This window comes from Eriocheir sinensis, chromosome 19 (genome assembly GCF_024679095.1).
Source record: "Eriocheir sinensis breed Jianghai 21 chromosome 19, ASM2467909v1, whole genome shotgun sequence".
Lineage (NCBI taxonomy): Eukaryota > Metazoa > Arthropoda > Malacostraca > Decapoda > Varunidae > Eriocheir > Eriocheir sinensis.
The window spans coordinates 6,453,728-6,468,930 of NC_066527.1; the positions used below are offsets into that span (position 1 = coordinate 6,453,728).

General features: G+C 37.3%; 1 protein-coding gene and 3 long non-coding RNA genes across 12 annotated transcripts in view; 3 read left to right on the forward strand and 1 right to left on the reverse strand.

Annotated features, from left to right (window-relative positions):
- Positions 1 to 15,203, reverse strand: part of LOC127000615 (CBP80/20-dependent translation initiation factor-like) — a 74,052-nt gene that overhangs the window by 27,481 nt on the left and 31,368 nt on the right. For 3 of the 7 annotated variants that reach the window (XM_050864545.1, XM_050864543.1, XM_050864544.1), the window contains 2 exons: positions 12,253 to 12,673; positions 11,018 to 11,254 (listed from right to left, as the gene is read on the reverse strand). The exons of 2 other annotated variants lie outside the window; for them this stretch is intronic. In XM_050864545.1, coding sequence (XP_050720502.1) covers positions 11,018 to 11,254; positions 12,253 to 12,318 — 303 coding nt within the window. In that variant the 5' untranslated portion in view covers positions 12,319 to 12,673. The remainder of the gene's footprint in view (positions 1 to 11,017; positions 11,255 to 12,252; positions 12,674 to 15,203) is intronic. 2 more of the 7 variants (XM_050864546.1, XM_050864542.1) reach the window with 1 other exon arrangement.
- LOC127000619 (uncharacterized) lies at positions 987 to 6,112 on the forward strand. Of its 3 annotated transcripts, XR_007754346.1 has the most exons (4): positions 987 to 2,781; positions 3,157 to 4,505; positions 4,702 to 4,734; positions 4,931 to 6,112. It is a non-coding gene; the product is annotated as an uncharacterized LOC127000619 (long non-coding RNA). The 3 variants fall into 3 exon arrangements; XR_007754345.1 differs by having other exon boundaries at positions 987 to 2,977; positions 3,164 to 4,505; positions 4,702 to 6,112; XR_007754344.1 differs by having other exon boundaries at positions 4,702 to 6,112.
- Positions 6,311 to 7,046, forward strand: LOC127000617 (uncharacterized). Its single transcript, XR_007754342.1, has 3 exons — positions 6,311 to 6,545; positions 6,759 to 6,791; positions 6,863 to 7,046. It is a non-coding gene; the product is annotated as an uncharacterized LOC127000617 (long non-coding RNA).
- Positions 7,099 to 8,553, forward strand: LOC127000618 (uncharacterized). Its single transcript, XR_007754343.1, has 5 exons — positions 7,099 to 7,190; positions 7,331 to 7,347; positions 7,422 to 7,475; positions 7,904 to 8,063; positions 8,280 to 8,553. It is a non-coding gene; the product is annotated as an uncharacterized LOC127000618 (long non-coding RNA).

Consider the following 15,203-nt stretch of genomic DNA (forward strand, 5'->3'; position numbering starts at 1 on the left):
AGAATGAGAGAAGAGAATGAAAATGAGAGAATAAGAATGAGAAAGAGAGAGAATGAGAATGAGAGAAGAGAATGAAAATGAGAGAATAAGAATGAGAAAGAGAGAGAATGAGAATAAGAGAAGAGAATGAAAATGAGAAAATAAGAATGAGAGAAAGAGAATGAGAATGAGAGAGAATGAAAATGTGAATGAAAGAGAATGGTTAAACAGTATGGTTTCTGGTTTTCCGGGCATGTGTTTCGCCGCCTTGGTTAGTGGCGTGGCTGTGGTCAACGTAATAAACTTCCCCGACACGCAGCAGAAAGGAAAAAAAAAAAAAAAAAGAGAGCTGTGTAGAAAATTCAAGCTAACTTTTGTCCCTCAGTTGTCAGTCTTCCTTTGCTTCTTCCGGTCTCTCTCTCTCTCTCTCTCTGCGGCCCAGTGATTAAATAGCATCAATAATAGGAGAGTAATGTGTCGTAGCAGTCTAGTTGTAATGATGATAACTGCTATTAACTTGTCGAAATATTGGGTGGAGTTTCTTGTATTTGTTTCGTATATATATAATAGCAGTATTAATGATGATGATGATGATGATGATGATCATAGTTAAAATAGAATGAATACTAATACTAAAACTAATACTAATACTAATACTAATAATAATAATAATAATAATGATAATGATAATGACGAAGGTGAAGATAATGATGAAAAATAATAATAAATATGACAACAACAACAACAACAACAACAGCAACAATAATAATAATAATAATAATAATAATAATAATAATAATAATAATAATAATAATAATAATAATAATAATAATAATAATAATAATAATAATAATAATAATAATAATAATAATAATAATAATAATAATAATAATAATAATAAAAGTCTGATAATTAATACTCACCGTTACTTTCCACATACCAAAAAAAAAAATACAACCAATCAACAAGTAAGCAAGAGTAAGTAAGAAAATAAGCAAGCAAGTAAAGCAACCATTAAGAAATTGACCAACCGGAACAGAACGCGGAAACAAATTGCCATAGAAAATGTGAAGTAGAATATTGATCGGAATTATAAGACACTTTCCCTTCTCACATCAGCTTTTTCTAAAGGTCAAAGAGGGGGTCAGTCGGGTTCTAATGATCGAGTGTTTGTTTAGGTTTCAAGAGGAAGGGTCACACCACCACCAGGGCCATAAAACTACACCTGGAAATGCCCACAACTCCTAAGAAAGTCTTGGCAAATTTTTGTTCTTGGGGGGCGGAATGTTTTATAATACGACCAATTATGTTGAATCAGAAACCAAAACAGGAAAAAAAGAAAACTAATAATGAAACTACAAAACAAGACGGAATCGGGTTCTAATGAGTGTTTCTTTGGGTTCACGGTACAGAGGAAGGGTCACACCACCACCAGGGCCATAAAACTACCCCTGGAAATGCCCACAACTCCTAAGAAAGCCTTGGGAAATTTGTGTTTTTGGGTTCATGGTACAGAGGAAGGGTCACACCACCACCAGGGCCATAAAACTACCCCTGGAAATGCCCACAACTCCTAAGAAAGCCTTGGGAAATTGTGTTTTTGGGTTCATGGTACAGAGGAAGGGTCACACCACCACCAGGGCCGTAAAACTACCCCTGGAAATGCCCACAACTCCTAAGAAAACCTTGGCAAATTTGTGTTTTTGGGTTCATGGTACAGAGCAAGGGCCACACCACCACCAGGGCCATAAAACTACCCCTGGAAATGCCCACAACTCCTAAGAAAGCCTTGGGAAATTTGTGTTTTTGGGTTCATGGTACAGAGGAAGGGTCACACTACCACCAGGGCCATAAAACTACCCCTGGAAATGCCCACAACTCCTAAGAAAGCCTTGGCAAATTTGTGTTTTGGGGTTCACGGTACAGAGGAAGGGCCACACCACCACCAGGGCCATAAAACTACCCCTGGAAATGCCCACAACTCCTAAGAAAGCCTTGGCAAATTGTGTTTTTGGGTTCATGGTACAGAGGAAGGGTCATACCACCATCAGGGCCATAAAACTACACCTGGAAATGCCCACAACTCCTAAGAAAGCCTTGGCAAATTTGTGTTTTGGGGTTCATGGTACAAAGGAAGGGTGACACCACCACCAGGGCCATAAAACTACTCCAGGAAATGCCCACAACTCCTAAGAAAGCCTTGGCAAATTTGTGTTTTTGGGTTCATGGTACAGAGGAAGGGTCACACTACCACCAGGGCCATAAAACTACCCCTGGAAATGCCCACAGCTCCTAAGAAAACCTTGGGAAATTTGTGTTTTTGGGTTCACGGTACAGAAGAAGGGTCACACTACCACCAGGGCCATAAAACTACACCTGGAAATGCCCACAACTCCAAAGAAAGCCTTGGCAAATTTGTGTTTTTGGGTTCATGGTACAGAGGAAGGGTCACACTACCACCAGGGCCATAAAACTACCCTTTGAAATACCTACAACTCCTAAGAAAGCCTTGGGAAATTTGTGTTTTGGGGGGCGAAATGTTTTATAATACGACCTATTATGTTCAAGCAGAAACCAATACAGGAAAAAAGAAAACTAATAATGCAAATACAAAACAAGATAGGAATAGGAAAGATAAACAATGAGCAATAAAAGGAAAATAAGGAATAAAGGAGAAGGGGAGGAAGAGGAGGAAGAGGGGAGGAGGGAAACAGCTGATTGGTTTGTTTTGCAATGGCGTGAGGTGTGTGGCGACGCTTAACTTTCTTTCATTATTTTCTCATTTTCACGATGATAAAGAAGGTTGTTGGTGCATTGATAGTGATGAAAATGAAGGTGAAGGTCTCAAGCAACAGTGGCAGTGAAGAAAAGTGGGATGCATAGCGTGAAAATGATGAAAAACGACGTAAATATGAAGAAGTGTGACGGCGAGGGGTGAGGTGACAGCCATCATTCTTTTGTTATTTTCTCATTTTCACGGTGATGAAGGAGGTTGTGGGTGCAATGATAGTGATGAAAATGAAGGTGAAGGTCTCAAGCAACAGTAGCAGTGAAGGAAAGTGAGGTGCATAGCGTAAAAATGATGAAAAACTACGTAAATATGAAGTGTGATAGCGAGGGTTGAGGTGACAGCCATCATTCTTTTGTTATTTTCTCATTTTCACGATGATAAAGAAGGTTGTAGGTGCATTGATAGTGATGAAAATGAAGGTGAAGGTCTCAAGCAACAGTAGCAGTGAAGGAAAGTGAGGTGCATAGCGTGAAAATTATGGAAAACGACGTAAATATGGAGAAGTGTGATGGCGAGGGGTGAGGTGACAGCCATCATTCTTTTGTTATTTTCTCATTTTCACGGTGATGAAGGAGGTTGTGGGTGCATTGATAGTGATGAAAATGAAGGTGAAGGTCTCAAGCAACAGTAGCAGTGAAGGAAAGTGAGGTGCATAGCGTGAAAATGATGAAAAACGACGTAAATATGAAGAAGGGTTGCAGCCATCATTATTTTGTTATTTTCTCATTTTTACGATAAATAAGAAGGTTGTCTGTGCCTGTAGATTGATTTAAGTGAAGATGAAGGTCTCAGGGTTCTATAACAGTGAAGGAAAGTGAGGTGAAGTGCGTGGATATGAGGAAAATGAGCGTAAACATGAAAAAAAATGCAGTGTGATGGCGGCGGTGGTGGTGATGCGCGATATTTTATTTTGTTATTTTCTCATTTTCACGATAAGTAAGAAGGTTGTTTGTGCCTTCATCGTAATAAAAGTGAAGATGAAGGTCTCAGGGTTCTATAACAGTGAAGGAAAGTGAAGTGAGTAGCGTGAAAATGAAGAAAACAAGCGTAAATATGGAAGAGAGTATCGTGTGATGGCGGAGGTGGTGGTTGTGCACGATGTTTTCTTTTGTTATTTTCTCGTTTTCACGGTGATAAAGGAGGTTAAATGAGCTTTGACAGTGACTGAAGTAAAGGTGAAGGTCTCAAGTATCTATAGCAGTGAAGGAAAGTGAAGTGAGTTACGTGAAAATTAAGAAAACAAGCGAAAATATGAAAAAAATATTGGTGATGGCGGCGGTTGTGGTGGTGGTGGTATACACGTCCAGTTTTCATATTTTCTTATTTTCGCGTTCAATAAGGAGGTTGTCTGTGCCTTGATAGTGACGAAAGTGAAGGTAAAGGTCTCAGGGTACGGGAACAGTGCAGGAAAGTGAGGTGCATAGTGTGAAGGTGAAGAAAAATAGATAAAGATGAGGGAAAAAGTCGAATGGCGGTTGGTGATAATGATAGCAGAGCGTCGTTTTCTTGTTATTTTCTCATTTTCACGTTCAATAATGAGGTTCTGTGAGGTTTGAAAGTGAGTGATGTAAAGGTGAAGGTCTCAAGGTACGGGAACAGTGCAGGAAAGTGAGGTGCATAGTGTGAAGGTGAAGAAAAATAGATAAAGATGAAGAAAAATCGGATGGCGGTTGGTCCTGGTGATAGTAACGCGTTGTTTTCTTACTATTTTCTCATTTTCACGTTCAATAATGAGGTTCTGTGAGGTTTGAAAGTGAGTGAAGTAAAGGTGAAGGTCTCAGGGTACGGGAACAGTGCAGGAAAGTGAGGTGCACAGCGTGAATGTGGTGAAAAGTAGATAATAATGAAGAAAAAGTCGGATGGCGGTTGGTGATAATGACAGCAGAGCGTCGTTTTCTTGTTATTTTCTCATTTTCACGTTCAATAATGAGGTTTTGTGAGGTTTGAAAGTGAGTGAAGTGAAGGTGAAGGTCTCAAGGTACGGGAACAGTGCATGAAAGTGAGGTGCATAGTGTGAAGGTGAAGAAAAATAGATAAAAATGAAGGAAAAAGTCGAATGGCGGTTGGTGATAATGACAGCAGTGCGTCGTTTTCTTGTTATTTCTCATTTTCACGTTCAATAATGAGGTTTTGTGAGGTTCGAAAGTGAGTGAAGTGAAGGTGAAGGTCTCAAGCAACAACAGTAGTGCAGGAAAGTGAGGTGCATAGCGTGAAGGTGAAGAAAAAGGAACATGAAGACCAGTGTTCATATCTCGTCAGCTGATCGGGGTGAGTACAAATTCCAATGTTTTGTTGAATTTGAATTTTTTAGTCTTTTTTTCCTTTTCTTTGTGTGTGTGTGTATGTGTGTGTGTGTGTTGGGGGGCTGCCACGCTTGGAATATTATAGTTATTAGTTATATCCTGTGAAAAAAAAATCGTGTATGCTAAATTCTTTCCTGTGAAAATCATAAAAAAGTCCTAGTTCTATTCCAAATTCTTCCCTTTTTCAACCTCATATATTAGGAAAAAAAAAATACATTCGTCTATGCTAAATTCTTTCCTGTAAAAATCGTACAAAACTTCTTTCTTCTTTTATAATTTTTTGCCTTTTTCGCATATATTAGAAAAAAATATTCGTCTATGCTTAATTCTTTGCTGTGAGAATCATACAAAAAATCTCTTCTATTCTAATTTTTTGCCTTTTTCAACCTCATATGTTAGATAAAAAAAAACATTCGTCTATACTAAATTCTTTCCTTTGAGAATCATACAAAAAATCACTTCTATTCTAATTTTTTGCCTTTTTCAACCTCATATGTTAGAGGAAAAATCATTCGTCTATGCTAAATTCTTTCCTGTGAAAATCATACAAAAATCATTCTTCTTTATTAATTTTTTCCCGTTTTCACCATCATAATTGTCAGAGAAAAAAATCATTTGTCTATGCTAAATTCTTTCCTGTGAAAATAATACAAAAAGTCTTTCTACCATTCTAAATTATTGCCATTTTCAATCTCATAGATTAGAAGAAGAAAAAACATTCGTCTACGCAAAATTCTTTCATTTGAATCCTTTTAAACAAACATTCCTCTGTTCTAAACTATTTCCTTTTAACATTATAGAGCAAAAAAAAAAAAAAAAAACATTCGTCTATTCAATTTTTACCTTTTGAACCACATTAAACAAACATTCGTGTCGTAAATCCCTTTTCGATAAACTTCTGAATAAAATATCTTCATCTATGCTATTTTATTTATTTATTTATTTATTTATTAGCTTTTGAACCACATTAAATAAACATTCGTCTGTCTTAAATCCCTTTTCGATAAACTTCTGATTAAAATATCTTCATCTATGCTTTTTTTTTTTTTATCTTTTGAACCACATTAAATAAACATTCGTCTGTCTTAAATCCCTTTTCGATAAACTTCTGAATAAAATATCTTCATCTATGCTTTTTTTTTTTTATCTTTTGAACCACATTAAATAAACATTCGTCTGTCTTAAATCCCTTTTCGATAAACTTCTGAATAAAATATCTTCATGTATGCTATTTTTTTTTTAACCACATTAAATAAACATTCGTCTGTCTTAAATCCCTTATCGATAAACTTCGGAATAAAATAACTCCATCTTTGCTATTTTTTTTATTGGTAACACTTCGTCTTTTGGGGGGGGGGATAAGGTTAGGCTATGAAAGGATATGATACTTTAATATTAGAGGTTAGTTTAGATAATAGCTGATGGAGGGAAAAGGTTAGGCTATGAAAGGATATGATACTTTAATATTAGAGGTTAGTTTAGATAATAGCTGATGGCGGGAAAATGTTAGGCTATGAAAGGATATGTTACTTTAATGTTAGAGGTTAGTTTAGATAATAGTTGATGGCGGGAAAAGGTTAGGCTATGAAAGGATATGTTACTTTAATATTAGAGGTTAGTTTAGATAATAGTTGATGGCGGGAAAAGGTTAGGCTATGAAAGGATATGTTACTTTAATATTAGAGGTTAGTTTAGATAATAGCTGATGGAGAGAAAAGGTTAGGCTATGAAAGGATATAATACTTTAATATTAGAGGTTAGTTTAGATAATAGCTGATGGAGGGAAAAGGTTAGGCTATGAAAGGATATGTTACTTTAATATTAGAGGTTAGTTTAGATAATAGCTGATGGAGAGAAAAGGTTAGGCTATGAAAGGATATGATACTCTAATATTAGAGGTTAGTTTAGATAATAGCTGTTGGAGAGAAAAGGCTAGGCTATGAAAGGATATGATACTCTAATTTTGAGAAGTTAGTTTAATTATTAGGTGATGGTGAGAAAATATTAGGCTTTGAGAGGCCATGGATAGTCTAATTTTGAGAAGTTAGTTTAATTTTTGGGTGATGGAGAGAAAATATTAGGCTATGAAAGAACATGGTACTATAATATTTTGAGAAGTTAGTTTAATTGTTGGGTGATGGAGAGAAAATATTAGGCTATGAAAGAACACGGTACTATAATTTTGAGGTTAGTTTAGTTATTAGGTGATGGAGAGAAAATATTAGGCTATGAAAGAACATGGTACTCTAATTTTGAGGTTAGTTTAGTTATTAGGTGATGGAGAGAAAATATTAGGCTATGAAAGAACATGGTACTATAATATTTTGAGAAGTTAGTTTAATTATTAGGTGATGGAGAGAAAATATTAGGCTATGAGAGGACATGGTACTTTAATATTAGAGGTTAGTTTAGATAATAGCTGATTGAGAGGAAATATTAGGCAATGAAAGAACATGGTACTCTAATTTTGAGAAGTTAGTTTAGCTATTAGGTGATGGAGAGAAATATTAGGCTATGAGAGGATATGATACTTTAATATTAGAGGTTAGTTTAGATAATAGCTGATTGAGGGGAAATATCAGGCTATAAAAGAACATGGTACTCTAATTTTGAGAAGTTAGTTTAGTTATTAGGTGATGGTGAGAAAATATTAGGCTATGAGAGGACATGATACTTTAATATTAGAGGTTAGTTTAGATAATAGCTGATTGAGAGGAAATATTAGGCAATGAAAGAACATGGTACTCTAATTTTGAGAAGTTAGTTTAGTTATTAGGTGATGGAGAGAAAATATTAGGATATGAGAGGACATGATACTTTAATATTAGAGGTTAGTTTAGATAATAGCTGATTGAGAGGAAATATTAGGCTATGAAAGAACACGGTACTCTAATTTTGAGGTTAGTTTGGTTATTAGGTGATGGAGAGAAAATATTAGGCTATGAAAGAACATGGTACTCTAATTTTTGTGAAGTTAGTTTAGTTATTAGGTGATGGAGAGAAAATATTAGGCTACGAAAGAACATGGTACTCTAATTTTGAGGTTAGTTTAGTTATTAGGTGATGGAGAGAAAACATTAGGCTATGAAAGAACACGGTACTCTAATTTTTGTGAAGTTAGTTTAGTTATTAGGTGATGGAGAGAAAACATTAGGCTATGAAAGAACACGGTACTCTAATTTTTGTGAAGTTAGTTTAGTTATTAGGTGATGGTGAGAAAATATTAGGCTATGAGAGGACATGGTACTTTAATATTAGAGGTTAGTTTAGATGAAATAGCTGATTGAGAGGAAATATTAGGCTATGAAAGAACATGGTACTCTGATTTTGAGGTTAGTTTAGTAAGAGGAAATATTAGGCTATGAAAGAACACGGTACTCTAATTTTGAGGTTAGTTTAGTTATTAGGTGATGGAGAGAAAATTTTAGGCTACTCTTTGCTTTTATCTTTTGTGGGACGGGGAGTAGCGGGCTTTTTTTTTTTTTTTTTTATTATTATTATTTTTTTTTTACTCTTTTTGTTGCCCTTGAGCCGTGTCCTTTGATGTAAAAAAAAAAAAAGTTATTAGGTGATGGAGAGAAAATGTTAAGCTGTGACAAGACGTGATTCTTTAATTTTAAGACTAGTTTATATTATGTTAACCGATGGAGAGAAAAATGTTAGGCTATTGATGGGTTAGGACCGTTAGGTTGTAATTATTTCAGTCGACGGAGTGAAAATAATGTCTGCCTATGATACGGATGTTACTTTAATTCTGAGAAGTTAGCAATAGGTCAATATTATAAGACACTTTCGCCTCTCACATCAGCTATTGCTAAAGGTCAAAGAAGGGTCAATCGGGTTCTATTTAGTGTTTCTTTAGGTTTACGGTACAGAGGAAGGGTCACTCTACCACCAGGGCCATAAAATTACCCCTGGAAATGCCCACAACTACGAAAGCCTTGGGAAATTTGTTTTTTGTGTTCACGGTACATCACGGTACAGTGGAAGGGTCACACTATGCCACCATGGCCATAAAACTACCCCTGGAAATGCCCACAACTCCTAAGAAAGCCTTGGGAAATTTGTGTTCTTGGGGGGCGAAATATTTTATAATACGACCAAATATGGCCGGTATTATATAAGACACCTTCGCTTCCCACATCAGTTATTTCTAAAGGTCAAAGAGGGGGTCAATCGGGTTCTAATGAGTGTTTCTTTAGGTTCATGGTACAGAGGACGGGTCACACTACCACCAGGGCCATAAAATTACTCCTGGAAATGCCCACAACGCCTAAGAAAGCCTTGGGAAATTTGTGTTCTTGGGCGGCAAAATGTTTTATAATACGACCCAATATGGCCAGTACCGTAAAACGGGGTAATTTGGGACAATTTTTTGGTAATTTTGGGATAATGAACGAACAAATTATGTGAAAATAAACATTTAATTGGTTTGGATTGCAGAATACAGGGCTAGCTAAGCTGCTAAAGCTTTTCAAAATAAAAGGAATCTTTTTCCTATTTTTCTCAAATTTTTTAATGCCCGTCCCGAATTACCCCTTATTTTGGGGTATATTGGGACGGCTAGCAGTATAATGGAAAAAAAACAAAACAAAAATGACCTTCACAGACAAGATTAATATATATCACAACTTTAGAAAAAAGTAAACTCTGGAACAATCTTCCTTCAGCTGTATTTCCTCCTGCCTACGACTTGAGCTCTTTTTTTTATGCCCTTGAACTGACTCCTCTGCTGTAAAAAAAAAAAAAAAAAAAAAATCGGTTTCTAATGAGTGTTTCTTGAGGTTCACGGTACAGAGGAAGGGTCACACCACCACCAGGGCCATAAAATTACTCCTGGAAATGCCCACAACTCCTACGAAAGCCTTGGCAAATATGTGTTCTTGGGGGGAGAAACGTTTTATAATACGACCCATTTGACAAGCTTTCAAAAACATGAGTAAAATGAAGTATATGATGTACTCTCTCTCTCTCTCTCTCTCTCTCTCTCTCTCAACATAGCCAGCGGGTAGGACAAGGCTAGACCACGGATAGCTTAATTTATGTAAAGTTTTATTGGTATATGGAGGAAACGTGTTAGGTTACTCTTTGGTCAACGGAAAGAGAAGAAAAATAAATAAACTACTGCATGTTAATATAGGTAATTGTTTAGATGGGGTTAGTTTATTATTTCAGTGTGATTTGGTAACTTTCGGTGTGGTTAGGTTACTGTTTTCATTCCTGTTGTTATCTTGTATTTTTTTTTGGATACTGAGTTGTTGGTGATTTTTTTTTCTTTTTTCTTGTTTTGACTCCTGTTGTTTTTTTGTATTTTCTTTGGATACTGAGTTGTTGGTGATGCTTTTTTCCTTTTTCTTGTTTTCATTCCTGTTTTTTTCTTGTATTTTCTTTTTTTACTGAGTTTTTGGTGATATTTTTTTTCCTTTTTCTTGTTTCCATTCCTGTTGTTTTTTTGTATTTTCCTTGGTTACTGAGTTGTTGGTGATGTTTTTTTTTTCCTTTTTCTTGTTTCCATTCCTGTTGTTTTCTTGTATTTTCTTTGGTTACTGAGTTTTTGGTGTTTTTTTTTTTCCTTTTTCCTGTTTCCATTCCTGTTGTTTTCTTGTATTTTCTTTGGATACTGAATTTTTTGGTGATATTATTTTTCCTTTTTCTTGTTTCCATCCCTGTTTTTTTCTAGTATTTTCTTTGGTTACTGAGTTGTTGGTAATATTTTTTTTCCTTTTTCTTGTTTCCATTCCTGTTGTTTTCTTGTATTTTCTTTGGGTACTGAGTCGTTGGTGATGTTTTTTTTCCTTTTTCTTTCTCTCCAGCTTTCTTTCCTGTTTGTTGCCTGTTTTATTTGGTTTTCTGTTTTGGTTTTCTTGGGTTCGACAGTCATTTGCCTACTTACAATCTATATACCAGTTTGTAGCCTTTTAAAACAAAACAAAACAGTACTCACGTAATTCTTGCTGTTATTGTTGTTATTGTTGTGGTATTGCTGTTGTTGCTGGCCTTGCTGCTGTTGCTGTTGTTGTTGCTGCTGCTGCTGCTGCTGGTTGTGGTGGTGGTGGTGGTGGTGGTGGTGCCTGACGAAGCTCCTCTCCTTCTTCACGGCTGCTGCCATGTCTGTCTGTTGCTGGCCTCCTCCTCCCCCTCCCCCTCCTCCTCCTCCTCCTCCTCCCCTCACCTCGCCCACCTGTACAAACACAAACACTTGTAATTAGTAGACCATAACACACACATGCACTTCACATAATTACCTATATTGCACTTGTACTTGAAAAACTGTAACACACATCTTTCATAATACTGGCACACCTTTTTTTTTAAGAAATTAACTTACACACACACACACACACACACACACACACACACACACACACACACACACACACACACACACACACACACACACACACACACACTGTCAATTAACTGCCTAAATAACTTACCATGATGTGGTGAAAACCTAAAATAATATTGGTTTTACAAGCTGCTACAGCGACTACTACTACTACTACTACTACTACTACTACTACTACTACTACTACTACTGCTACTATTACTACTACTACTACTACAAAACAGGAAAAAAATAAGTCTACACCACAATATTCAAAAGAACAACAAGAACACGAATAGCAGGATAATTTTATAACAACAACAAAAAATAATTCATTTGATTAAAAGCATTTGCTATATCAATGACAACCACAATATCAACTACCACACAGCATACTAAGATCAAAACAACAACAACAACAACAACAACAACAACAACTACTACCACTACTACTATTACTACTACTACTATTTGAGAAGCTTTCTAAAACATGGGTAAAATGAAATATAATGATGTACTCTCTCTCTCTCTCTCTCTCTCTCTCTCTCTCTCTCTCTCTCTCTCTCTCTCTCTCTCTCTCTCTCTCTCTCTCTCTCTCAACATTAACCTTCCTTTTCATCCCTTTTCTACCGTCATTCTGTCTCCTTCTCTTTATCCTCCTCTTTTCTCCCTTTTATTCCACTTTACCCTCTTACATGACTTCCTCTTCTTTCCCTTTCTTCTCTTCCTTTCCTCTTCGCTTTCATTTATGCTTTGATTTCTTCGTTTCATCCCTTTCCTCTGATCTTCATATGTTTCCTTTTCCTCCCTTCCCTCCCGTCCTTCCTCCCCATGCTCCCTTCAGTAGTTACCTTGGGCGGGGTGTGGAAGGCTACCCGTCGTCCCTTCCCGCCCATAGGAACTTGTATCAGCAGCATCAGGCCTCCGCAGCGCCGCCTCCGAGGTCGACTAAAGCAATACCACCATCGGCCAGGCCCTCACTCGGCTAGGCTCGATTGACAATGGGGGTGCACTGGTTCGGGTTTTCTGTTTGGTTTTCTTGGGTTTTCTTTGGTTTCCTTTGGTACTGAGTCGTTTTTTCTTTGTTTTTTTCTTCTCCTTGTCTTCCAGTTTAGCTTGTGTGAAGTTCTGTATTGGTGCCGTTTGGTATGTTTCGTTTATTCATAATTTTTCTTCTCTATTGTCAAACTTAGATTTTTTTGCATTTTCTTGTTTTTCCGCTTTCTCTTGCTTTGTCAGGCTATTGTTATGTCTTTTCAGTGTCTCTTATACCTGAGTAACATAATGCGTTGTATTATTAGTGTTTAGATACTTTTTTTTTTTTATAATATTCACGAGAGAGTAGCCTCCTCTGGCGAAGTTAATACTTACAACATGGATTCTTTTTAGTCCCTAAATGCAGTGCACTGACAAGTGACTTCCGGAAATTGAAGGGGGGCGAGGGGGGTGAAGCCTCATATAAAGTATATTTTGTGGCCATACAACACAATGCCGTATTGCTTTACCGTCGCAAATGGAAGTGGGGTCGAAGGAGGCGAAGCCCCCTCGTTAGGTATGTTACTTAAAGTTAGGTTTGGTTATTTTAAATTCATTCGGCAGGCAGTGTGGGGCGGCAGGAAAATACGTAGAGCAGGACGGGATATGGCGGCGGCGGTCCAGCCGGTGTTGTGAGAAATACCCCCTCGCAGAAATAAGTCACTCTGCTGTTCAGTACGCATGCACACTGGGAAAATACAGAGCATGATAAAACATAAATTTGCCTGGTTTTGTTTTACTTTGCCCACTATTGATCTTTGTGAGCGCTGAGTGAAATATAGAAACAGTAAGCAAGTTGAAACTCTCTGCGAGCTATTTTGCGGTTTCACAAAAGGCATTGAAAAGTCAATCATTTATTGTTTTCCGGAGAAAAATATTATCCATAATAAACAGCATCATATTTTGTCCAGTGAATAATCCACCTTTTTTTATATTATGCATTAGTACTCCTTCTCTCTCTCTCTCTCTCTCTCTCTCTCTCTCTCTCTCTCTCTCTCTCTCTCTCTCTCTCTCTCTCTCTCTCTCTCTCTCTCTCTCTCTCTCTCTCTCTACCAGGTAATTACAGGCCCATTAGTCTAACATCGGTTGTAGGTAAGCTACTTGAGGGCATAATTAGAGACAAAATTGTGAGTTACCTTGAAAGCCACTCATTAATTGGGGATTCACAACATGGCTTCCGAAACAAAAGATCCTGCCTATCAAATCTATTAACCTTTTATAACGACCTCTTCACTGTTTATGACGTAACCAAATCACTGGACGTAGTCTATCTTGATTTCCAGAAAGCGTTTGATAAAGTCCCGCATCATAAATTACTTTACAAATTAAAGCAAATAGGTATTGACGGTCAAGTAAACCAATGGATCGCGAATTGGTTGAGCAACAGACAACAAAGAGTAGTGATTGACAGATTTAACTCAGAGTGGGCGCCGGTCACTAGTGGCGTCCCTCAGGGCTCGGTTCTTGGCCCAGTGCTCTTCATTATTTACATCAACGACGTGGATGTTGGACTCAATAACCGCATTAGTAAATTTGCAGACGACACAAAGATTGGTAACTCGGTTCTCACTGACGAAGACAGGCAAAGCCTCCAAGAGGATTTGCATAAAATTTCAGCTTGGTCGGATAGATGGGAGATGCCCTTTAACGTAGACAAGTGCCAGGTCCTTCAAGTTGGAACGAGGAATAAGAAGTTTGATTACGAAATGCGCGGCGTTAAACTCAAAAGCGTTCAATGCGTCAAGGACTTGGGGGTCAAAATAGCGTCAAACCTCAAATTCTCACAGCAATGCATCCATGCAGCAAATAAAGCGAACAGAATGTTGGGCTTCATTAAAAGAAACTTTTTATTCAAGAATAAAGATGTAATACTCCCGCTCTACAACAGTTTAGTCAGACCCCACTTGGAATATGCGGTACAGTTTTGGTCTCCCCACCATGCAAAGGATATTGCTAAATTAGAAGGTGTTCAGCGTCGGGCAACGAAAATGATCCCTTCCTTGCGCAACAAATCCTACGAAGAAAGGCTTTCTACCCTTAACATGTTCTCTCTTGAGAAACGTCGCCTCCGAGGAAAATTGATCGAATGTTTTAAAATACTTAATGGTTTCACGAATGTAGACAGATCAACATTGTTTATGATCGATGACACTTTGCGCACGAGGAACAATGGCGTAAAACTCAGATGTAGACAAGTAAATTCAGACTGCACCAAATTTTTCTTCACCAACGTTGTAGTGCGAGAATGGAATAAGCTCCCACCATCAGTGGTCCAGTGTAACACGATTGACTCCTTCAAAAATAAGCTCGACCGTCACTTCCTTCAACTTAATATCAACTAGAGTAGAAGTGCAACGTTTTGGAGTCTTCTGATTAATGTAAAATCACTTAGGTTTAAGGACAGACCACCAAGTCTGGACCATGGGGTCTGTGTGGTCTGATTTTCTATGTAAATCTATGTAAATCTCTCCACCCTCCACCCCGGGCCACGCTTATTATTAGAAGGGTATCCGTTACTATTGTTTCGTTTTCTTTAGCATCTGCCAGTAGAGCACGTGGGTATATTTTTATGGGTTTCTACTTGTGATTGTTTTATTTCTATAATTATCATTATTATTGTAGCTATCATCATTATTCACACACACACACACACACACACACACACACACACACACACACACACACACACAAACAGCCTTCCTCTTTTTTTTTCTTCGCTCAGTCTCAGGCTTTTTTTCTTTTTCTTTTTTTTTTTAGTCAATCACGT